The sequence below is a fragment of the Babylonia areolata genome, chromosome 2, assembly GCF_041734735.1.
Source record: "Babylonia areolata isolate BAREFJ2019XMU chromosome 2, ASM4173473v1, whole genome shotgun sequence".
Classification (NCBI taxonomy): domain Eukaryota; kingdom Metazoa; phylum Mollusca; class Gastropoda; order Neogastropoda; family Buccinidae; genus Babylonia; species Babylonia areolata.
In genome coordinates, this window is record NC_134877.1 from 46,869,883 (window position 1) to 46,894,143 (window position 24,261).

The 24,261-nt window shown below is 37.1% G+C and overlaps 2 protein-coding genes across 6 annotated transcripts in view; one reads left to right on the forward strand and one right to left on the reverse strand.

The window, feature by feature from the left end:
* Nucleotides 1-1,729: 1,729 nt before the first annotated feature.
* On the reverse strand, nt 1,730-21,932 carry LOC143302120 (uncharacterized). Of its 2 annotated transcripts, XR_013057885.1 has the most exons (5): nt 21,683-21,932; nt 12,859-12,981; nt 10,396-10,572; nt 3,987-7,444; nt 1,730-3,002 (listed from the first exon to the last, which is right to left on the reverse strand). XR_013057885.1 is itself a non-coding variant. In XM_076616669.1 (4 exons), the coding sequence occupies exons 1-4, from the start codon at nt 21,930-21,932 to the stop codon at nt 7,179-7,181; spliced, it is 816 nt and encodes a 271-aa protein (XP_076472784.1). In that variant the 3' UTR covers nt 3,847-7,178. The 2 variants fall into 2 exon arrangements, 1 of the variants encoding a protein (XP_076472784.1); XM_076616669.1 differs by lacking the exon at nt 1,730-3,002 and having other exon boundaries at nt 3,847-7,444.
* A 24-nt stretch (nt 21,933-21,956) lies between these two features.
* The window catches only part of LOC143302102 (bromodomain-containing protein 8-like), a 26,180-nt gene continuing 23,875 nt past the window's right edge, over nt 21,957-24,261 (forward strand). For 3 of the 4 annotated variants that reach the window (XM_076616633.1, XM_076616640.1, XM_076616656.1), the window contains exon 1: nt 22,276-22,303. In XM_076616633.1, the coding sequence (XP_076472748.1) occupies nt 22,282-22,303 (22 nt within the window). In that variant the 5' untranslated portion in view covers nt 22,276-22,281. Of the gene's footprint in view, nt 22,077-22,275; nt 22,304-24,261 lie in introns of those variants that run through there. The other variant, XM_076616648.1, reaches the window with a different exon arrangement.

Consider the following 24,261-nt stretch of genomic DNA (forward strand, 5'->3'; position numbering starts at 1 on the left):
TTTTCTATTTTGGTCTCTTCAAATACAAAACATGACAGTGCGTGAATCTCTGCAAAAAAATACATGAGCGCATCTGCGATGTTGCGTTCATTATTTTCTTCTTCTTTTTTTTTTTTAATGCTTTGTGAACGTTGTTTGCAACCTTCTATACATCGCTTGAGGCTGCAGTAACAGTCAAATGGAACAGACATATTTCCATATCAAACAGATCAATTGATAAATGAAGGGCACCGTTTTCTTTTGATATTAAGGTTTCCATTCCTTTTGTTTCAATGATTTATTTATTAAAGAAAAACGAATTCCTGTCCCTGTAGACTATGTTGACTCGGGACAATTTCCTTTTTAAAAAAAAACCTGAAACAACTAAACCCAGCAACAGAAACTAATCAGCACATGTTCACATATGAAAACAATATTGAAAAAAAAAAAAAAAAAATCCCAGCAGAGTATTTGTCACAGAATCTGTGCACTAATACTGGATGTACAAAAAAACAAAAAACAAACAAACCCACAAGGACTTGGAATCTCAAAATAGTGCCATGGAGAGAGGATGAGTTTTAATCACAATTATGTTTGTGGTGATGAATTTTCATTTGCAAAGTGAAATACATTACTGGCAGTGAACAAGAAACCCAAGAATGTTTTACATAACATTCGAAACCTGAATTTTCTGAGAACTGCTTGAGAGAGAGAGTGTGTGTGTGTGAGTGCATGCATGTGTGTGGATAAGCATGTGTGTGATGATTTAAACTTTGCCAACAGCCTGAAATAATGGTTAAAGAGTTGGATTTTCAATCTGAAGGTCTTCCTTTTTGGTTGTAGCAGGGTCTGATGAAGATATGGTAGAGATTTTTCTGATCTCCTGCAACCTGCAACTGCTTGAACCCCCCTCATGTGTATACCCATACAAAAGATCAAAAACACATGTTAAATATCCTGTAATCTATGTTGGAGCGCCATGGTTTATAGAAACACACAATTACCCAGCAAACACAAGAAATACTGTAAATCAGGAATCAGGGCAATCAATTTGAGACCCACCACCACCAGATAAAAGAATAAAAATGTAAAAAGAGATACAACATGCAAAACCACGAGAATAACATGTTAAGAAATGTAACCAGATAACAATTTATCCCTGACACAGAAAACAGCATAAAAAATTACCTTATTGGGTTAACAAAGCTTTCATTGAAACCCATTTGATATGTGTACAGAAAATATTTTTTCTTTTTCAACTTGCAAACTGAAATCAAACCTTATTTCTTTGAATCTGGCTAGTCATTGAGGATATTTTAATGAAAACTTTGTTAACTAGAAAAAGTCCATTTCATTGAAAACCTTTGTCTGTGAAACATGTTGGTTTATCTTGTGTGTGTGTGTGTGTGTGTGTGTGCATGTGTGTGAGTGCTTGTGTGTTTTCTCAAATTGTTTTGACACTATTCATGCTGAATTCCTTTCATTGCATAAAAAAAAATTAAAAAAACAAACAAAAACCCTTCTTGCGAAACATTCCACTCACATGATATACATTTACATGTATAATGTATGCATACACCACTATATTCAAAATGGTGTGAAGCTAAGAGAACAAAACACACAATAAAACAACACTGCCAACCCCTCCCTCCGCAAACCTGCCACTTTGGGAAACCCCCTGAAAAACAACCACAACCACCCCCCCCAAAAAACAACAACAAAAAAACAACCCCCCCTCCCACTCCCCCCAAAAAAAACCCAACACAAACAAACAAACAAAAACAACATTACATCAATCAGAACATTTGACTAGTTGGATGGATATCAAGAATATATTTAGTTGGATGGACATCAAAAATATATTCTGAATTTAGTTGTGTAACATGCCATTATATTTTCTGTAGAAAAAATCCTTTCAATTTGACATGATTGGATCGCAAGTAAAAAACTGGAATGTTCAGAAAATAAAGTGCTTCCACATGTTAAATAAACTTGCACAACCAGTATAACAGATACCACAGGCATTTGACAAACAGTATTAACCAGCAACACGTGAATACTTTCTAGTGTGGCCGACTGATATGTAAGATTGTAAAGAAACACCGATTGATATGTGAATATTTTCCAATGTAGACCACTGGTATGGAAGTATTGTAAACAAACAACACCTGATACGTAAATATTCTCCAATGTTGACACAAACATTGTAAATAGACAATTTGGTATGTATGTAATGCAACTAACAACAATTTTCTTATTCATTGGTGTAATGAATCTACATAATATTCCAGACCGTACATCGATGACAAGTGTTTCACTTCAGAAATACATTTTTGTGTGTATATAATACATTTGAAACAAACGTTTGCAACACATTTAAACAATAAATTATACATTCAAAACAGATACAATAATAGTAATGAATATAATAATAATAATAACAATAATAATGAAGGTTGTACTTAAAAGACAAATGTACAAATACAAATGATTTCCACTGATCAATAAGTTGCATGAAAGCAGTTACATGTGAAGTTGTGGCATTACATGCTGGATACATGGCACATATGTGAAAGCATTAAAAAAAATAGAGAAAAAAAACCGGAAGTGAAAAAACGAAAGAACACCACCTAAAGATGCTAATTAGAAGACATACTTCCCAATGGGAAAGACAAATGATGCCAACCATTATGACACAACAAATGACTTGACAATCACTTCTGAAAACTCTGCATAAGAACCCCAAGCCAATATGAAAAAAAAAAGAAAAAAAATTTAAAAGGTGAAAAAACAAAACCCAAAGAAAAAGAGCTAAGGTATAATTTAACACTGTAAGTAAAATGGACCAACAATGTGTCAACCAGCCGTTTCAAATGGAAAAAGATAAGCAAATGCAAGCAATCCTATCACATGATCATATCACTGTTATCTATCTTGTGTAACACTGAACAAAGACCAGCAAATCTTTTTTCACAATAGGATCCTATAACACACACACACAATACACACACACACACAAACTCCTGCATGTGAGCAGGCAGGCACATGTGATGGGGGGGGGGGGGGGGGGGGGGGGGGAGGGGGGGGGAAGGAGGGAGCAGAGTGTCCAGAAGATGGTACAAAACTGGAAATGAAAAAAACCCACCTAACATTGTGCAATTTGAGTGAGAAAATTCATACAATCAAACGGTCTTTCTCCCCCTCTCTTGTCTTATAGCTTTTTTTTTTCCTCTCTTTTTCATTTCCTGTTCTCCTGCCCTGCCCTTTTTCTGCCCAATATCAATGCATTTCTGTCAAACAATTGATTGAGTAAGATGTTCCTTTTCTTTTTCTTCAACTTTCTTCTTTTCAAACAACTGAACAAAAATATATTTCTTTATCTACTCCCATTTCAAATATGCATGTTAAAGATCCTGCAATCCATGTCTGAATTCGGTGGGTTATGGAAACAAGAAAATACCCAGCATGCACATCCCCAAAAATGGAGTACGGCTGCCTACATGGCAGGGTAAAAACAGTCACACATATAAAAGCCTTCTTGCAAAAACGAGTGAATTTGGGACTTGCAGCCCAGAAATGCTGAAGAATAAGTACCTGGACTGCATGGTATGTCAGCATACAGTAAAATGAACATGACAAAATCTTGTTTCAAGCAGCAAATGCAAGAAAAAAACAACAACCCCCCCCCCCCCCACCCCCAACATTTTAACCATAGTTCAAATAACCAACAAACATCACAAACAAACAAAAATGCTTTTTACACAAAACATTACAAAATTTGGTAACAATTCAAACAGTGAACATTTGATAACATTTTTGTTGGTGTGTATGGATTTTTAAGGAAAGGGTCTGTGAGGTCTGTATTATAAAAAAAAAAAAAAAAAAAAAAAAAATCCACATAGCACCTGGTGGATGAAAGGATAAGATTTTCACCATCTCCCTCAAGTAAACACACATACACAAGAGACTAGATTTTCCCTACCTCCCCCAAGTGCACACACATACACAAGAGACAAGATTTTGCCCATCTCCCCAGTAAACACATACAGAAGCAACTAGATTTCCTCCATCTCACAAGTAAACGCACATACAGAAAAGACTAGATTTTCCCCATCTCCCAAATGAACACACAAACATTAGAGACAAAGATTTCCATAATCTCCAAAGTAAACACACGTATACAAGAGACAAGATCTTCCCAGTCTCCTAAGTAAACATATACAGAAGAGACAAGATTTTCCTGATCTCGCAGTTAAAAACATATACAGACAAAATATTCATTAACCCACATAGAAACACATTTCTGTACATTTTATGCAAGCAGAAGATCAAATGTACACTTTTAGCACACTCTAATCCAAGATGGTGTTGTATTCCATGTTGGTATTCAAACATAATGGAAATTTGTACAAACATACCCAGCATGTATTGGCCCTGAAAATCTAATATGTTTGGTTAGTTGCAGGGTTTGTTTGTTTTCTTATCAAAGAAAAAAAAGAAAAAGAAAAGACCCTACAAGCAAAATCTCAGTCACAGAAATGAATGTACATGGAGTTAAAACTACAAACAGTGATGGGCAAATAAAACAAGAAACAAAAATGAGAATTAAGTAGTATAACACTGTTGTGAACGTTATAAACTACTGAATACATGCATGGCAATCATGCAGCGTACACAAACAAACACAGGATATCTGCAAACAAAAAGACTCGGACATATTATGGATTTCATATAACAAGTTATGCAATGATGATGTGTGGTTCAAAATTTCAAAAATTGTAATGATGATGTGTGGTTCAAAATTTCAAAAATTGTAAAGTGATAAATTATATAATAACAAAAAGACAGGCCTTCAAGGCATATGTGCGAACAATTATATCGAAGACACAGAACTTGGTCATACTTCTGCATTTTTGTCCATTATGCAAGTTGTGACCTTGAACTCAAACACTGACTTTAAATCTCTTTTGAGTTTTTTGTTCTCATTTTGACCAATCAGTGTATGAAGTTTGAAGAAGATTGTATACAACCCATTACCTCCTTTGTAACAACAAGCTTTTACCTTTTAGAATTAAATCATATCCTGTGACCTTGACCACTGACCCTGAATTTTAAAAGAAATCAAGCTGTCCCAATGACTGAACACAGTACCAAGAATGATGAAAACTGGATGTAAGACATAGGCTTTACTGAGCAGTACCTGTTTTGCCAAATAATGATCTTGACCACTGACCACTTTATTTATCGTATCACCACAATGGGGATCTCGGAAACAAACAAAATTTGGTTCCTACTCACACTGGCGGTTACCAACAAAATGCCAACAATAGAATTTACTATAGACAATAGACATACCCCCTCCCCCCTCCACTATTTAATCCTCAGCAATTCAAATGGTTTTAGCTGAAACTCTGAGACACATACATTGGCAAGATTAGTTTTTCTTCTTTTCTTTTTTTCCTCCCTTCTCTTCAACATTGGTATAACTGTTATTTCATTTATTCATATTATAACAAGTGTAATCAACAAATAACATGAAGATAATGTTTTTCTTCCTTTCATATCAGTATTGTTTCCATTTAATTTTTATGTACAATAACAAGTATGATACAGAATATATCAGTACTGATCCAACTTATAACAATGAATGAAAAACTATCCCATACATACATACTTTTTATTCTCCAGAAGTGTATATTTTTACGTTGCTTTGATGTTTTGAATCACTAAAATTCTCCCTAACTGTCCTTCAGGTCTGCAGTCTAAATATCACCCTCCCCCTGTGCCACCCCCCTCCCCCAACATCCTAAAAAAATTCCCTGTTGATGCCATATATAAAACTGGACAGAGGTATTTCTGAAAATATTTTGTTAAAAAAAAAAAGGACTCATAAATTTCTTGTAAGTCACAAATATTTTACTTTGTGGATGTACAGTTAATGCACTTCTGTCCCCTGGTTTCTGTGAACGGTTTTCTCCACCTCATTTTCTCTATATTCCTCCTTTTATTTTTGTTTTCTTCCCCTTACAATACTTCCATAATATTTGCTTTTTTTTCATTTGTTATGTCATCTACAACACAGACTGTTCCCCAACTGATCTGCATGTTCTGCATGCATCTTCTCCTGGAATGAAATAAATTGATACATGTATTTGTGTGCTGTGATGCCAACTCTCAGTCATATTGAAGTGTAATAAAAATAATATTTTAGTTTTAAATATGGTGTTTCTAATCTGTTAAAAAATCTCTCTCTCTCTCTCTCTCTCTATATATATATATATATATATTATTAGCACGTATTTAATCTCAGTGTGTTCAATAATGTTAATATAATCATGTAATCATGAAGATGATTGATGCTGGTACAACTACAATACTTCTGGTAGTGATACATGATTGTATTGCATTACTCTTTTTTGTCACAACAGATTTCTCTGTGGGAAATTTGGGCTACTCTCCCCAGGGAGAGCGTGTCGCTACACTGAGAGCGCCACCCCTTTTTTTCCTGCCTGCAATTTTGTTTTTTTTAATCTGTTTTCCAAATGAAGTGGATTTTTCTACAGAATTTTGCCTGAGGCAACCTTTTTGTTGCTGTGGGTTCTTTTACGTGCACTAAGTGCATGCTGCATACGGGACCTCTGTTTATCATCTCATCCAAATAACTAGTGTCCAGACAACCACCCAAGGTCTAGCGGAAGGGGAGAAAATACTGACGGCTGTACTGTCATTCATACCAGTGCACTCAGATTCTCTCGCTTCCCAGGCGAACGCTTTGCCTCTAGGCCATCATCCCACATGTATTCCACATGAGCAACCAGATTTGAGTAACCATAGACATTTTACTGTGGGAAAAGCCAGATGGCTGGTAAAACGCAATGATCTGTGGGTGCTCTTGACCAATCTTGTGTTGCAAGCGTAAGTGCAAATAGTAGTACTTAACAAAACCAGTTGGCAGCTTTTTCTTCTTTATACTGCACTGATACAAGTGTATGTATTACAAAAAGCTTGATAAAATCTGACTGGCAGCTCTGCAAGTCTCAACAACACCAAAAGTACCATAATAAATTGCAGATATATAAAAAATCAAAACAATACCCCTTCCCAGCCACTACATTGCACAGGAAAGTCTAATCACCAACTAACAGCTGCTGATTGAACTCTAACAGCCGAGCTGTAACAACCACTTCCTCCAGCCGTTCTCAGTACAAAATCATCCCATTGTCCACCTCCTTCTCCCCGGCACTGGAGTAGCCACACCTCATGGACTGTCCCGACAGACACAGCAGAACCACATTCAGGATGAACGCCGCGCCGGCACCAATGATGTACATAAAGGAGAAGTGCAGCTTGGTGTGTCCCTCTGAACGCCAGCCTATCTTGTAGTCGTCAAGCATCATGAAGTTTTTAGACAGCTGCGTGACGTACAGGGTTCCAAACACTGCCAGTGTGACGACTACAAACACGACTGGAAGATAAAAACAAAATAACCCATTGATTTTTTTTCTCCATCCCTCTTTGGAAGACAAGTAAATGATGGAGAGAGCTAGACACAGAGGGAGAGAGAGATACAGATAATGATATGGATGATTTATTCATTTCTGACTATGGCCCCTAATGAAAGGGTGTGTGAACAGTTCATAATGATATAGAACATGAAATGCAAAGAACATACAATAATTAAGCAAATCAGTTACACCAAATATAATTTTGATGTAATACACCAGGTGTCTATCAACAGATAAGGTTTCAAACCATGATTACTGGAGAATGTTCTATAAAAACTAAACCATTCACTATTACTAGTATCTAAATTCCAAGTTTGCCACCTGCAATCAACCAAGCACAGTCAAAGAGAGAGAGAGAGAGAGAGAGAGAGAGAGAGAGAGAGAGAGAGAGAGAGAGAGAGAGAGATTCAGATTATTTATTCATAATAAATCATACAGGCCATCACCTTTCGTGAAGGAGTGCATGTAAAACATTACTGAACAAACTAAAAAAAAAAAGGCACAAGGTCAAATATTCAGCAAAGGAATTATGACAATTGAAACTGATCATATCAATGCTTTAACTAGGTAAACTGACAAATTTCTTACAATGAAAGTGGATGCCATTAGCAAGCTTAGTAAGACCTGATTATGGAACTTATAACACTTTTGTGGAATGTATTTTTCTTGTAATTTATTAAACACAGGATGACATAAGCTGAATTGTATCATCTTCAATCCTATTTTTGAGCAGAAGACAATTTTGCTCTACATCAGTGTGTTTTCTTTTATGAAAGTAATGCTGAGCAATTTATGTAATATCTAATCCAATTTTTGCCATTGTGAATGTGAGTTTTAACTCTCTCCATACAAACGGCGAAAGAGACGACGTTAACAGCATTTCACCCCAGTTCCATCATCAAATTATTGCAAGCGGAAGGCTCTTATACTGAAGAGGTGAATGTTGACAAAGAATACCAGAATTCTGACGATGGAAGCTAAAGGTTGGGTCATTCAGACACCCACTGGACACCCGAGGGGTCTGTGTAGAGGAGAAGAGAGGACTGGCCGTACTGAGTGAGTTAAAATTTATACATGTACGTCTATGCTCATTTACTCTCCCCCCCTCCTCCCACTTCATGCACAATAGAAGATGTTGAATACTTTATGTATACTTTAGTATTCTAAGGATATCTACTTCAATCAGAAGTTACCACTCCATGTTCAGTCTTACAAAACCTCCACAAGTCTGTACCACCAATTTACAAAACATACAAACGCACACACACAAACTGTAAGCATCTTTTATTGTCTAAGCTTTTCAGCTTGCTTGATAAAAAAAAGATGATAATTTAAACATATAATACACACACACACACACACACACACACACACACATATATATATATATATGTGTGTGTGTGTGTGTGTGTGTGTGTGTTAACTGTGTTGTCTGTGTGTGTGTTAAACTGGCTGAAATCTAACCTTGGTCAACAACTGAACACATGCTTGTAATGTATGTATGTACCCACCCACACATTACCAGCACCTTTCATTGTCTTGACCTCTGGTATGCTCAGTAAAAAAAAAAAGGTAATTAAAAAAACAACAACAGACAGACACAAACATTCTCACACAGAGAAGCATATCCAGAGAGAGAGAGAACAAATATAGTGAAATTTGATCCCAAAATGTTTAACTCTTTAGCATAAAAACCTAAGTTTCTTTATCTTAGAACTTAACACACCACACCACTTCCTTTTTCAACGCCACTTGCTGATAACGGATAGTGCTAACAAGATAACAGTAACGCTCCCACAACACCAACGAGAGCCTATGGCTGAAACAAGAATCCTTTATGAATGGATGAGGAGAATGTATGTGAATAACTTCAATAAGACTTATCAGTTTATCTGATATTGTACATTTTTACTCAAGGTTTGTTTTATCAAAACTTGGCATACTTGACAAGGTCACTGGCAGTGTGAACATGTGTACAAGTATTTTTGTCAGGTTTGTGTGCAAATGTTTGCATGCAAACTGCTAATTGACTACAATTAATTTGTTGAAACTATGTTTGTATTTGCATCTTTTTTGTGTCATTTTGCATCACTTACACATAATGTATGTAAAATATCCATAAAGCTTTTTACATTTCTACACTTTATATAATCTAAAATATTTCATCAGATGAGGGTTGGGTTAAGTTATGTCCTTGTGTTATCTTGTTCATACTGCCCACTATGGATAGCAAAGAGTCTGAGGTTTCGCTATTATCCATGATAACAAAAGTGGCTTGCAGAGGAGATGAATGGTACATTGGTAGTATCTCAGAATGTAAAGTGTGTGTGTGTGTGTGTGTGTGTGTGTGTTATGTGGTGTGTTTGTGATAGACAAAAAAAAAGAGAGTAATAAACATGCACACATATATACAGTATGCTTCAGGAATATCTACAGAGACAATAATCTAAGAAATGAATGCAAAGCAATATTACCCCCCACGGCTCCCCATCAAAAAATTTTTTTTTTACTGAGGGTAGTGTGTGTTTTCCCACTTTAACAATACATTCTGCCCTTTGGGCAAATAAAAAAAGAAAGAAACTTTATAAGAATAGATCAACGTAAGAACTGGAACAGACTTGGTGCACACACAAAAATGTATACATGAATTTCATTACACACACATATACATACGTACAAACACACACACACACACACACATATATATATATATATATATATATAGAGAGAGAGAGAGAGAGAGAATGTGAGATATTTATCTATATATCTGTATATCTATAATATCTATATATGCATTTATGAACATATTTACACATTCATAAGGCTAGCATTATAATAACTGTCAAGCACATGATAAATTCCTACATGTGTACACACGTTTAATTTTAAATAAATAAGGCAGCATACTCACAGGCAATCCCGTTCCATACATACAGCCCCATTGGCCCTGTGATCGTCTCAATAGGTCGGCCAAAAATGTTGAAGATGGAGAAGCCGATGTTGACTAAACCCATGACAATGGACAGGGCCAAGAACATGATTGTGCTGGCCCACAGCCAAAAGCTGAACAGGCCGTACTGTGTGTAACCTGCGATACAAGGGCAAAAATTCAGTCATGCAATGCTTTAATGTTCACTGAATAGAAATGTTCATTTTATCTTTTGTACACTTTTTCCTTTTTACAATGAAGTTGAGCACATTTTATCTTTTATTTTTTCCTGTTTGAAAATTGAATAAATTAACTCACGCAATTTGCAGCCTTTCAACTAAGGAATTATCAGACAGAAATGAGATAGGCGTTCATGAACAATAATAACTTACTTTCTGCCCCCAGTTTTAGTGAAATGATTGGTATTACCCAGTTGAGTGCCTATAAGACATCAGCTGACATCCTGCAGAAAGTGTTGCCATAATGACTATAACTATATAAGACATCCACTGATGTCCTGCATCTATTTCAATTTTTCCTTCATAGGAGTTTGGTACAATGACCATAAATAGGCTCTCAGTGGTTAGTTTAACATGTCTGGATTATAAAAATACTATTTAAGTGAGCATTCATAAGGTGGAAGACCCCTTTTTTCTCAATAATGATTTGCTTACTGCACCACTTGTTGCGTGTGTGTAAAGTAGGTTTGCCTCACATGCCAAAAAGCGTGTAAAAGGCAGTGGTCCCAGTCTGTGTATTTACACAACTTTGCAGGCTGTGCTGATGATTATGCATGAGTATAACAATGAGAGATGGATCTGTGTTGTCTTATAGTTCATTTGAACTTGAAGGTGACGAAACTGACAATTCAACATCTGATTCTTTTTTCAGTCCATCTATCCAGTCAGACATCATTTCTGAGCAAGTGACCATGACTGACATGAAGGCGTGGTGTTTTCACATAAATTGAGAAGGGGAGGAGAGATAGAGGAGTGGTGTAAGACAATGGGTCAAAGGCCAGACAGAGGGTGGGTTAAGGGGGCATGGTCCAGCTGTCAAATGTTCATGTCTTTTCACAGCCAGGAATGGCAACAGCCAATAATTGACAATTTTTTTTTAAACTCAAGGCTGAAAGATGATAGATGAGCATTACATGTTGTTTTTTTTGTTTTGTTTTGTTTTTTTAATACTTTTTCAAGCTGTTTGTCACTGATCAGTTGACCTACTTATTTATAGAGGAGACAAACTCGATGCACAGCAGACACTTGCTTGGATCAGTTACAACAAGGGGGAAGGTAATATTATCAAAGCACTCTTTCCTCTCAAGGGGGGCACTCTCAGGTGTAAGAAAAAAATGAAGGCTCACTCTCTGAGAACATCATTGACTTTTGATCTTGACTGAACCCATGTATGTTGTTGCTGGGACAGTTACTCACTTATATGACTAAAATTGTTGTGACTGTTAATGATTTCATGAACCTATAAGCTGTATATAATCAGACAATAAGCATGTTATTTCCAGCTGTATTTTTTTTGTTTGCTTTCTTTCTGGGTGTCATTCTGTGCAGGTTGAAATAAGACTTTTTTTTTTACTGCATAAAAATTATTATCTTCCATTTGAAATGCCTGAATAGTTATGTAGATTCAAATTCATTTGGAAAAAAGCCTGGAATTAGAATCCACATTCATTCTTCTTCACAAAAACTTTTACTTTCATTCTGTATCTCCTATAGTTTTGTGCTGGATTTTTATTTTTTTTTAAAAAACATTTATTACCCCTAAATCCTAAGAATTCCCTGGAATGGGGAGAGCATTTATTTTTTATTTATTTATTATTATAATTTTTAATTTTTTTATTTTTTTTTTACAAAATTCTTTGGCACTGGACATGTTAAGTGATTAAAAAAAAAAATCAACACCACTGTAAAATATGATAACAATGAGGCAACGCTCACATCATGACTAAAAACAGAGTGCTGGTATTCTTTGGAATGTTCACATTCTGTCAAAGAATTAAAAATAACAACCTGACTTGGCAAAGTGGTTAGTATCATGGACAATTCCCAGTAGAGATGGCTTTTTTCAACCCATGGACAGCTCCTACCTTGGACCCTACAGCTGAGTGTGTGGATGAGCTTGAATATGTAAGACTGTGACCACACAGTTGAATATCATCCACTTCATGGATGCATCTTTGAGAGTGTTGCTCAAACTTCCTGACCAACACTGCAAGTGTCAGCATCTCCCTGGTCTGGTTCATGCTGGGATATCAGTCTGAAAGGAAGTGTGGAGTAAATCCTTTTACATAGTTCCAAACCAAATATCATCATCCATCATCTAAAAAAAAAAAAAGAAGAAAAAAAGAGAAATGTTCACAATTCTGTGGTCTTTCATGCCTTGCTCTCTCAGGGTGATTTCAAAGCAGCTGAATATATATGTTCTGACCTGAGGAATCCGTGCCATTGCTCTCTTTGTAGGCAGTGATGATCTGAGTCAGCTTAGTTCTGGCCACCACACCTGGTCTCATGAACACATACAGGCACAGACCATCGGCAGGCTCGCAGATAACTGCGAAAAAAACAACAACAAAAAACAAATAAAAAGTGTCAATCAAAATTTAGAAGAAAAAAACAGCTTTAAACCAAGCTAATACCAAAAGGCAAAAGCTAAATATATAAGCTTACAATCTTGTCTTGAGACTAAGAATAAGTAAGATAAAGTGGAATGAGGATAGATCTATCTTTTAGACATTTGGAGGCATGAGAAACACATCAGTGAAGCCTAAGACTAGGAGAGGAGATGGAGATTATGCAAAGCAATCAAACAAAGATCTCAATCTCAGCCACTGTCATCTGAATAAGACTCATATCATGTGACAGAAAACATGACTGTAGATGTGACCCGAAAACATGACGCACCACTGTTTTGCCTAAATAGAGAGAGAAAAAAGAAAAAGAAAAAATGACCAAAACAATGCCCCCCAAAAAACAAACAACAGTCATCAACCTTTTTCTAAGTTGGTTATTACTAAGTATTACACTAATCAAATATGTCAAAAATGTCCTCACATGAAAACACAAATTGACAAAGAAATTAATCCATTCACTGCGAGAAAAACAAATGGTTATAAAACTTTCTTAAGCATTAAAGCAATGGTGGCTAGAGATCCAGGTCCTTTTTCAACTGATGTGCTTGGAAACAGAATGTGCTGATATAACTGGATAACATTAAAATCATATCTTTTACAAGATAGACTTTTCCGGAAGGATGGAAATGGAAACGACCATTCATCATTTCATGGCTCTCAATTCTCTCCTTTCACCTTTAAAAAAGTTTGGTTTTTAAAATTTTTTTTTTTAAATTTCACATTCAACATCAATTTACTAATGTGTGTGTTGAGTATTTCCATAACCTACTGAAGCAACATGGTTTACAGAATCTTTAATGTGTGTATACTTGATCTTATCTGTATACAACTACAAGTTACAAACCTTGCCCTGTCTTATGTTCTCTTCAATATGTTTGCTTTTGAGTCATTCGACAGGTTATGACTCTGTTAGTTAAAGGTCAAAAAGGTGGAAGAACCCATATCCTTTTATAGCCATTGGGGCAGTGAATTTATATTCACTGTATCTAGGGCTCAGCATAGGCATACATGTATGATAGTATAGTTATTGCACTACAGACAATCTGTAAGTGTAACAGCCCTCAGAGCCATTCCCACTTACACCTCTAGCACTGAAACATACCTTGAACATAACTGAAGCCACACCAACATTTGTTCCCCACAGTGCCTTAACTAAATACTGCTTCTGTGCACATATTCACTTCACTTCTGGGTAACACAATCTACAGCCAAAGCTGACAGAATTGTCAGCATCATTCGCAGATCCTTTGACCACCTGACACAACAGATCTTCATTCAGCTATTCAAGGCCATTGTCCATCCACTACTGGAATATGGTCACTGTGTCTGGCAGCCACAGCAGAAAACACTGAACAGCAAAATAGAGGATATGCAGTGCAGCACTGAGCAACAAAGCTGTTGTCATCATTGACTCGTAGGATAAACCATATCAGGAGAGACTGAAGATTCTGCGATTGCGAAGCCTAGAACATTTGTGCTGTCAAGGGGACATGATTGAGGTATATAAATACTTCCAGGGCTATACAACCTCAAGCTGCCAAAGTTTGAGCTTGCCTGCAGAAGAGACCTATGAGGGTCACAGTTTTAAACTCCAGAAAAACAGACACAGGCTCAACGTTACAGGAAATTTCTTCTTGAACAGGATTGTTTCCCTCTGGAACAGCTTGCCAGACAGTGTCTAACTCAGTAACTGCACCTTTAAAAACTGACTCAATTGTCATTCGAAAAATCTGCCTTTACCAGAATGTCAAGATTAGGTAAATTAAGACACTAAACATATAGTTTTTTTCTATTTAGCTCTATACACCTTCCACGCATGTTATCCACAGAGTGATGAACAGGCCTCTTGAAATGGGGCCTAAAATATCATAAAAGTCAAGTCATAGCAAGTCAGACACCCACCATAGCAGTAGGTACTTGAAAATGAAATAGTAGTCTCAATGTTAATAAACCCATCACTTTTTATTTTTATTTCATCTATCTACATTTGCCTGTGTATGCTATTCAAATGAAGTACAAAAGAACTCATAATGGCACAGAACAGACAACAATGTAAATATATATGACAGGCAGGGCCTATTTCCTCTCCTTCCACCATTTTAACCTTTCCCAACCGGTCAGGTACCCATTCACTTGTTCAGTGATTCACACTTGGGTGGAGTGAAGGAAACTGGAGTAAAATGCCTTTCCAGAGAACAAAACATAATGCCGAAGTAAGGCCTCGAATCTTGATCACTGGTGAACACTGGATCAGAAATCTAATGCCCGACTCTGCCAGGGCACCTCTTGTGCTTGAGTATAGTTGTCATAAAATTACTACTTTTGTTTTCTCCACATAGGCAAGTAGTAGTTTGCACAGGACAGGTATCAGACCCCTGCCGGAGTCTGCGCTGGTGGGTCACAGTTAAGTATGTGTAATTAAAAAGAGGAGTTTGTATTATACTCCATGTTTGGTGATACATATACTTATTATACTCCATGTTTGGTGATACATATACTTACCATGTCAAACTGATGCAAACTAGGCCTATCGGTTTGCTCTGCTTGACCAAATTTCGCGCAGCTAACAGTGAAAAACGAGCCGTCTTGCCCAGTCTGCTCTTAGCCAATCAAACACCTCTAAAAGCTATAAGCGCTGAATCATTCCGTGGCCATCAAAAAAAAAAAAAAAAAAATGCCCCATGAGAACCACGGCGGAGACGTGGGGGCGGACGGGCGGGCATTTGAGTTTGACATGGTAAGTATAAGTATCACCAAACATGGAGTATAATACAAACTCCTCCTTTTGGTGTCATATACTGTACCATGTCAAACTGATGCAGAATTTAAAGTAAATGGAGGAGGGCAATGCCTAATGGTTCGTATGGGGAGCCCTTGTAACCGAGACGGCAGTGTTAACCGCGACAAAGGAAATCCCCTTGGAACCGTCAGCCCTGGTCATACGAAAATCCCTGAGGTAGAAGTTGATGAAGGGATTCTCAGACCACCAGAAGGCTGCCTCCAAAACATGCTGCAGTGGCACTGAGTGCTGGAAAGCAGCCAAAGTAGCTATGGCCCGCACTTCGTGTGCTCTGGGATTAAGACAGCTGATATCCCTGTGAGCATGAGAGTAGGCTCTACGAATGACTTGGGAAATCCAGCGGGAAATGGTGCCTGCAGCGATGTCTTTCTTGTAATTCTCATTGAGGGAGATGAGAAGACGCCTCTGAGAAGAACGCCTATGGAGAGACCTATCTCAATAGTATTTGAGACACCGAACCGGGCAGAGATGCCCATCCTCATCATCTTGGGCAAGAATATCAGACAAAGGTCTGACCCTCAGAGAGGGGGAAGGGACCTCGGTGAATCTTGGTTCTTAGCCAGAAACTCTGGAAGGAAACGAAGAGTGATGGAACCATCTCTGTGGAAAGCCAGATCTTGTGGCATTCCACTACGACCATGAATCTCGCTTCTACGACCTGTGACCAGCAACAGAAGGAAAGTGGTCTTGAGGGTGAGTAAGTCAAAAGGAATAGTCTCCAATGGCTCGAAGGGCTGTTTTCGAATGAAATCCAGCACCAGGAACAAGTCCCAGAGGGGCACTCTTATTTACTCATAATCAAAGCCAAACTTTTCATTGGAACATCCCAACAAAATGAAGAACAAAATATAAAATTATGAAAGAGCAGGAGTCTCATCTCAACCTAGCCAATACCAGGTAGTACAAGCTAATGTACATGACTGTGACTTCTTCAGTTTGACTATCAATTATTATATCATATCATATTAATATCAGGGTGCGTAGGCCTGACTAGGCCTTTTGCCCGCTTGAAGTGGGGAAGAAGAGTCCCCACATACGACAGATGCATTTTTCAACATTGAGTGCGCAATGCTTGAAAAATCAAGACATATCTAGATGAGTTTTGTATTCAAAATTCTGTAAATGAATGTCAAGATATTAAAAAAAAGAAAAAGAAAAAAAAAGTATTCACTGTTCCTGCAGAAACAACATCTTTTGACAAATTATTCCAAACATTTGTCACTCTGTTAGTTAAAAAAAAAAGAAAAAGAAAAAAAAAAAAGAGTGCGCATGCTCCAAGATGGCTGCTTGATTTTGGCCTCTGCTGTTTTTGACCAAGAAAATCCACCAAATTAGAAGCTTTGATCAAAAACCATTACAAACGGGTCTTAAAATAGGAGGTTGGAACATCAGCTTCAAAAACGTCGCCTTATTTCTTGGCGATAATCTCACTGCTCCTGAAGGAAGCTCGGAATTGATTCGTCAATCCCAACTCACCAGATTCAAAAATCATTTTCGATTTTGAAAGTTCGTACTAACTCGATCGAGCTCTCACAACTGTCACTGCACGTTTTTACTTGCTGCACGATTTACTTGCTGCACTACTACAAGGTAAGGTTTTCCCTCCTTTTCCCGTTTCACACTTTTGGTGCAATACAAAAATATTGCAATGGTGAATACCAGAACTGGATCGGTAAGCAATGCGAGTGGGGGGGCCGGGGGAGGGGGAAACTCTACCAGTGGAGAAAAGGGAAAAAAGACCGGAACCGCGTCTCCAATTCTGCTCCTTACTGATGATGCAGATAAAACTCCCTGTTCTATTTGCAGTTCCTTGAAAGGCTGCAAAAAGTGGATAAGTTGTGACCGCTGCAAAGCCTGGTGTCACACTAATTGTGCCAAAGTCGAACATGCAGATTTTGAACACCTCCAGAGGACTAAAAACAGTGCCATAAAATGGTACTGTCCCAAATGTATGGAAGAAATGACACAGGGATCAGATCCCAGTGATAAACTGGCTCAAACCGAAGCCAAGGTCACAACACTAATAAAAATTGTTGAAACTCTGCAGACACAGAATCAGATGATTCTGAGCATGTTGCAGAGTACAGGAGGAAGCATCAATGAGCAAATTAAGGCTCAGATTCAAGAATATTTTGAAGAGGAGAAAGAAAGGGACATGCGAAAGAACAATTTGGTCATTTTCAATGTTGATGAAAATGATTTCACAGGGGAAAAAGAAAGGGAAACGGATGGGGCACTTATGAAGGAAGTGTGCCAAGAGATTTGTCCAGATGTGGCACCAAAACTAGCAGAATTTAAGGTCATGCGTCTGGGAAGAAAGCCTGAGAAAAATTCTGCCAGGAAGCCCAGACCAATCAAAATAATTTTCCCTGATGTTAGTTTCAAAGAGATGGTCCTTAATAAATCAAAACACCTCAGAAATAACGAGAAACAGTCTTTCCACAAAATGGTTATTGTACCAGATAAGACCAAAAAACAAAGAGAAGGTGACAAGAAACTGTACATGGAGATGAAAAGACAGAGGGACGAGGAAGGACTGGATGTCATCATCAGAAATGGTAAAATCATTCCCAGACCCAAACTCGGACAGGATGAAAAGGACACAGCTGGTAACACTGGGGTACCAAGCTCAGAGCACTGACTCAAGAATATCAAAAGAAATGCTGTAAATAATGTAAATAGTGCAAATAAAAAAGATTTGAAAGTTACAAACAACAAGAGTAATGGTAATGTAAGGGGTGAGAGTTACAGTCCTGAAGGTCTGAAGTTTTTACTATTAAACGCTGATAGTACTGGAAACAAAAAACAAGAACTGAATGCCTTGGCTTGGGATTTAAATCCTGACATTATTGCAGTTACTGAACTGAAGCCAAAGACCCTGAGACCTGACTGTGGATGGGAACCTGTAATTGATGGATATGTTTTATATACTAATGAGGCTGGGAGGGGGGTAGGCTTGTTTGCAAAGTCGAATCTGAATGTGGTACGTAGTACACAGCTGGAAGAAGTCTTCAGTCCCTCTGTCTTCTGCTCCATTGCACTTGATAATGAGGAATTAAAAGTTGGAGTTGCATATAGATCTCCCAGTAGTTCATTAGAAGAAAATAAGAAATTAATTAAATGTGTATCACTGTTTTTTGAAGGCACAGGTAAGAAAGTGTTGATGGGTGATTTTAATTATCCAGATATTGATTGGGAACAAGAAGTGTGTACCAAACACATAGACCACCCTGCTTCAAAATTTCTGGAAGTATTGCAAGATAATTTTGTGGTACAGTTTGTTACGGAACCAACACATTTTCGTGGTAATCAAACAGCAAATATTTTGGATTTAGTTTTAGCAAACAGAGATGACTTAGTTTATAATGTTTTATATTATCCCCCTATAGGTAAAAGTCACCACTCTAGCATTATTTTTGAAGTTGATACTGGTATTCTACTACCTGGTAAGTCGAAAGGCAGACGCTATTTTTATGATAGAGGTGATTATGAGACAATGAGGCATGCATTGGATGACATTAATTGGAAAGAGACTTTGGAACTCAAATCTGTGGATGAGTGTTGGTCTTGCATTTCTGATAAATTGAAGGAATTACAAGATAAGTATGTGCCATTTAAAGAGTTTTGGACTGGAAACAAAAGTTACAAAAAGACTGTCCCATTTTTTGTTTTGGAAAAGATACGATTGAAAAGAAGGACCTTCAGATGGTATAAGAAGTATAGGACGACTGAAAATTATAATGCTTATGCACGTGCTCGAAATCAGGTTAAGAGGGCATTACGAAAAGCTACCAAGGAAAAAGAGATGTCTATTGCAAAGAACATTAAAAGTGACCCAAAGAGACTGTTTAATTATATTGCATCACAAACTAAACCAAAGGAGATTATTCCGAACTTAAGCACACCTGGTGGAACTTTAACTAACAATGACAAAGAAAAGGCTGAGGTCCTAAATTTGTTTTTCTCTAGTGTTTTCACAGTGGAAGATGTCACCAATGTTCCTTCTTTTGAGTCAGAATGCAAGGCTTCAACAGATTATGTTGAAGTTTCAGAAAAGATTATTAGTGACAAACTTTCACAGTTAAAGGTAAATAAATCCACTGGTCCTGATGGAATGCACCCTTATTTGCTAAAAGAATTACATAATAGTTTAGCTATTCCCTTAAAGATTCTGTTTGTTAAGACTGTATCATATGGTAAGATCCCACAGGCATGGAAAGTAGCACAAGTAAAACCAATATTTAAGAAAGGTAACAAACAAGACCCTGGAAACTATCGACCAGTAAGTTTGACATCGGTTGTATGTAAAGTTTTTGAAGGTTTCATACGTGATACTTTGAATAAACATTTGATTGATAACAACTTACTGTCTGATTATCAGTTTGGCTTTACCAGTGGTAGATCCTGTGTGACTCAGTTGTTGAATACTGTACATGACTGGATGCAGTCACTTGAAAACAATAAACCAATGGATGTAATTTATCTGGACTTACAGAAGGCGTTCGATAAAGTTCCACATAATAGGTTAATTGCTAAATTGCAAGGGTACGGTATTTCTGGTAAATTGTTGGAATGGATAAAAGATTTCTTAGATGAGAGAACACAGTACGTATCAGTAGGGACTGAGTCATCGTGTCCTGTTAAGGTGAGTAGTGGTGTTCCCCAAGGCAGTGTCTTGGGGCCCACACTCTTTGTATATTATATAAATGACATGCCTGACATACTAGACTGTTTTGTGAAAATCTTTGCAGACGATACAAAGATCTATGAGGAAGTAGATTCTGATGTCGGTAGATTGAAATTACAAGTTAGTATTGATAATTTAGTACACTGGACTGATAGATGGCAAATTAAATTTAATAACAATAAATGTAAAGTTTTACACGTAGGCAGAAATAATCCACATTATAAGTATTATATGAATGGTACGGACTTGCAGGAGACTTCATCGGAGAGAGATCTTGGAGTCATTGTTGACTCTGGTCTCTCTTTTGATGTTCATATTAATGAAACCATTAAAAAAGCCAATAGATTGACCAGAATGCTAGTTGGAAACATACAGTGTAAAAGTAAAGACATAATGGTGCCATTATTTAAGTCATTAGTCAGGCCAGTCTTAGAATATGGGAATGTTGTTTGGAATACGGGTTTAGTGAAACATACAGACAGTATTGAAAATGTTCAACGAAGATTCACTAAAAGAATCATTGGCTTTGCTGATATGGACTATGAAAGTAGGTTGCAAGCACTTAAGTTACCTAGTTTAGAATATAGAAGACTGCGTGGTGATTTAATAGAGATGTATAAAATGACACATGGATTATATGACAGCAGAACCATAAACTCTTTGTTTACATTGAATGAGAACAGTACCACAAGAGGCCATTCATACAAACTATTAAAAGTTTCAGTTAAAACTTCCAGATTTGCACATTTCTTTACTAACAGAGTAACAAATGTTTGGAACAATTTGTCACAAGATGTTGTTTCCGCAGGAACAGTGAATACATTTAAAAATTATCTTGATATTCATTTGAAAAATTTAAATTACAAAACTCATTTACATATTTATTGATTTTTCAAGCATTGCGCACTCAATGTTGAAAAATGCATCAGACATATGTGGGGACTCTCTTTTTCTTCCCCACATCAAGCGGGCAAAAGGCCTCGTCAGGCCTGCACGCCTTGATATGATATGATATGATAAGGTGCAAATCCGGAAGTTTTTACTGAAACTTTTAACAGTTTGTAGGAATGGCCTCTTGTAGTAGTGTTCTCATTCAATGTAATCTATCACAATGTCTAATGTTGGCAAAACAAACCTGTCAGTTCTGCGGATCTTGATCCAGCCACATAATTCAGAGTTTGCTCCCCCTTAAATATGCCGAAGTCGCTTTTGCCAGTGAAGACCATCGAGTCTGTCCTGTTTTTTGCGGCAGTTGAATTAACGTCTTGTTTCGGTGCAGACGACACCCAGGTATTTGTTGCAAATGCTGCCACCAACAATGCCACCGCGATCACTGACAGAGCAACAGTCACGCCTATAATATACTTCTTCTGCTTTGACTCCATCGTCAGCTGTGATCACATCTACTTCTTCACAAGTGATAAACACGACAGCCCACTATGAGGTATCTGATTACGAAGAAACGTTCCAACATCGGCGATGTAAACGTCGATGGGCAACACCTCCGGAGCAAGCAAAGCTGTCACAGGGTGGGTCAAAACAAATGCAAGTAATAATGTAGCCCTCGATAGTATTTTCTGCTGTCCTCTCATTTTGTTCATAGAAGCAATGTTGGTTGAATTAGCAATGACAATCATGGCGATTTCTATTAGAAAAATAAAACAAAACAAAGCATTATATATTGTAGTCTAATGTGTACGTAACTAAAACTTAACTCCAAATTTTACTCAAAATATGGCGGCGCCCATGCAGACAAGTTAGTCTTGTTGCTGTTGACTTATTTACTGGTTATTATTTCATGATTTAGTTATGCTGCTGAATGGACAACAGAACTAAAAGATAGATACTGCTTTTATGGACTGTACTTATAATATCTTTTAAACAAGAGTGACAACGCCTTTAAATTTAGAATGTCAATCGTTGGGTTTCTTGTTTCGGTACTGATTCGATTTGTTGGACCAACAGCGTTTGCAGTCCACATTTCTTCCCCTCCACTCTTCTGTGTGACTGGCGGAGTGAACGTACACGCCTTAATATGAACACTAGTCTACTCATTTCGTATTGAGAGGAAAAAATGTGGATTTTGCCCATTGTTTTTTTCTCACAAGAATAAAGAAGTAATTTTCTCTCCAAGCAAGTTTTTGCAACAGTGTATGATCATTGTGTCGGCTCCATTGAGTCGATACCAAACACTGTCAGTTATTTATTTATTTATTTTATTAGTGTAAAGCATTTTCTGAAAAAGTGAAACCTAATAAAAGGAAGGTGGCAGAATGAATAAGATGCTTATCTGCTAAAACAGTGTCCGTGAGGGTTTGGGAACAATTGAATTGAATTATAGTAAGTGACCTTATATATATATATATATGTGTGTGTGTGTGTGTGTGTGTGTGTGTAGTTAAGTAAATTTATAAAGATGAGGAAATTTGAGCTTAATACAAAAATAAATTTGTAGACTAATCAAGCCATGCACTCCCATTACCTGTTGCGAGGATAATTTGCAAGTGCAAAGGTTCCTGCAACTGTTCCAGATTATAGATTCCAGATTCCCACTTTCACCCATGATTCTTCCAAGTTTGACTGGAAAATCTAATTGAGTGTTAAGTCATTTGGATGAGATGATGAAACATATGCAGCATGAACTTGGCTGCCCAGAAAAAGAAGCCATGACAACAAAAGTGTTGTCCTCTGGCAAAATGTGGTAGAAGAAATATATCCATATTGATAGGTACACAAATGATTATGATTTATATATATGCGTGCACTCAAGCCATCAAGGCTTGAATAGTGGGTTATGCTGCTGTCAGGCATCTGCCTAGCAGATGAGGTGTAGCATATATATATGTATATATCTATCTATCTATCTATCTATATATATATATATATATATATATATATATATATATATATACAGGCCTGGTGGTTCATTTTTTCAGGAAGTGTCTGGGTTTGTTCCAGTGTACCTTTTATTTACTTGTTTGGTAGCTGAATTGGTAACGTAAGCAGCACTGACAATTTGTGTACCTTGTGAATGGAGAGTTACAACTCTTTACTATTTGTAAGTCATTTCATCTCCATGTCTAATTGTTTGTTCATTTCCAGTTGAAAAACCACTGAGGCAACCATGTGTTTGCTTTATATTGTCCATGTGTTTTGTGTGGCTTGTTCAGGATTAAAGAGGCTATGCCAGTCTTGAATAAAAGCTTATTTGTGTTTGCACATTTCTTCGGTCTTTGCTGCTGTGTGCACATGTCAGATGATCAGTATAAGGACAGGCCGGTGCTTCCTTTTTTGAGGAAGTGTCTGGGTTTGTTCCAATGTACCTTTTATTTACCTGTGTGCTAGCTGAATCAGTAGCGTAAGCAGCACTGACTTGTTGTGTACCTTGTGAATGGAGAGAATTACCACTCTTTACTATTTGTTACATATATATATATATATATTTGTGTACATGGATTTATCCGAATACAGTGACGCCTATAACTGAAACTGAAAACTGTTCCAACCATCTTTTCATCAAAGATTTATTTTAATGCAGCTAATTTCAGTTCAAAGTTTCAAGGAGAAAAAAGGGTAAAAATTGGAATGCTTAGTTATTGGAAACTGCTTGTTATACAACACTTCTAAAATTTATTACCGTTGTATCTTTTTATTTGAGTTTTGCCAGAGTCATCTGAATACCATAGTCACAGAATGTGTCATATGATAACATAT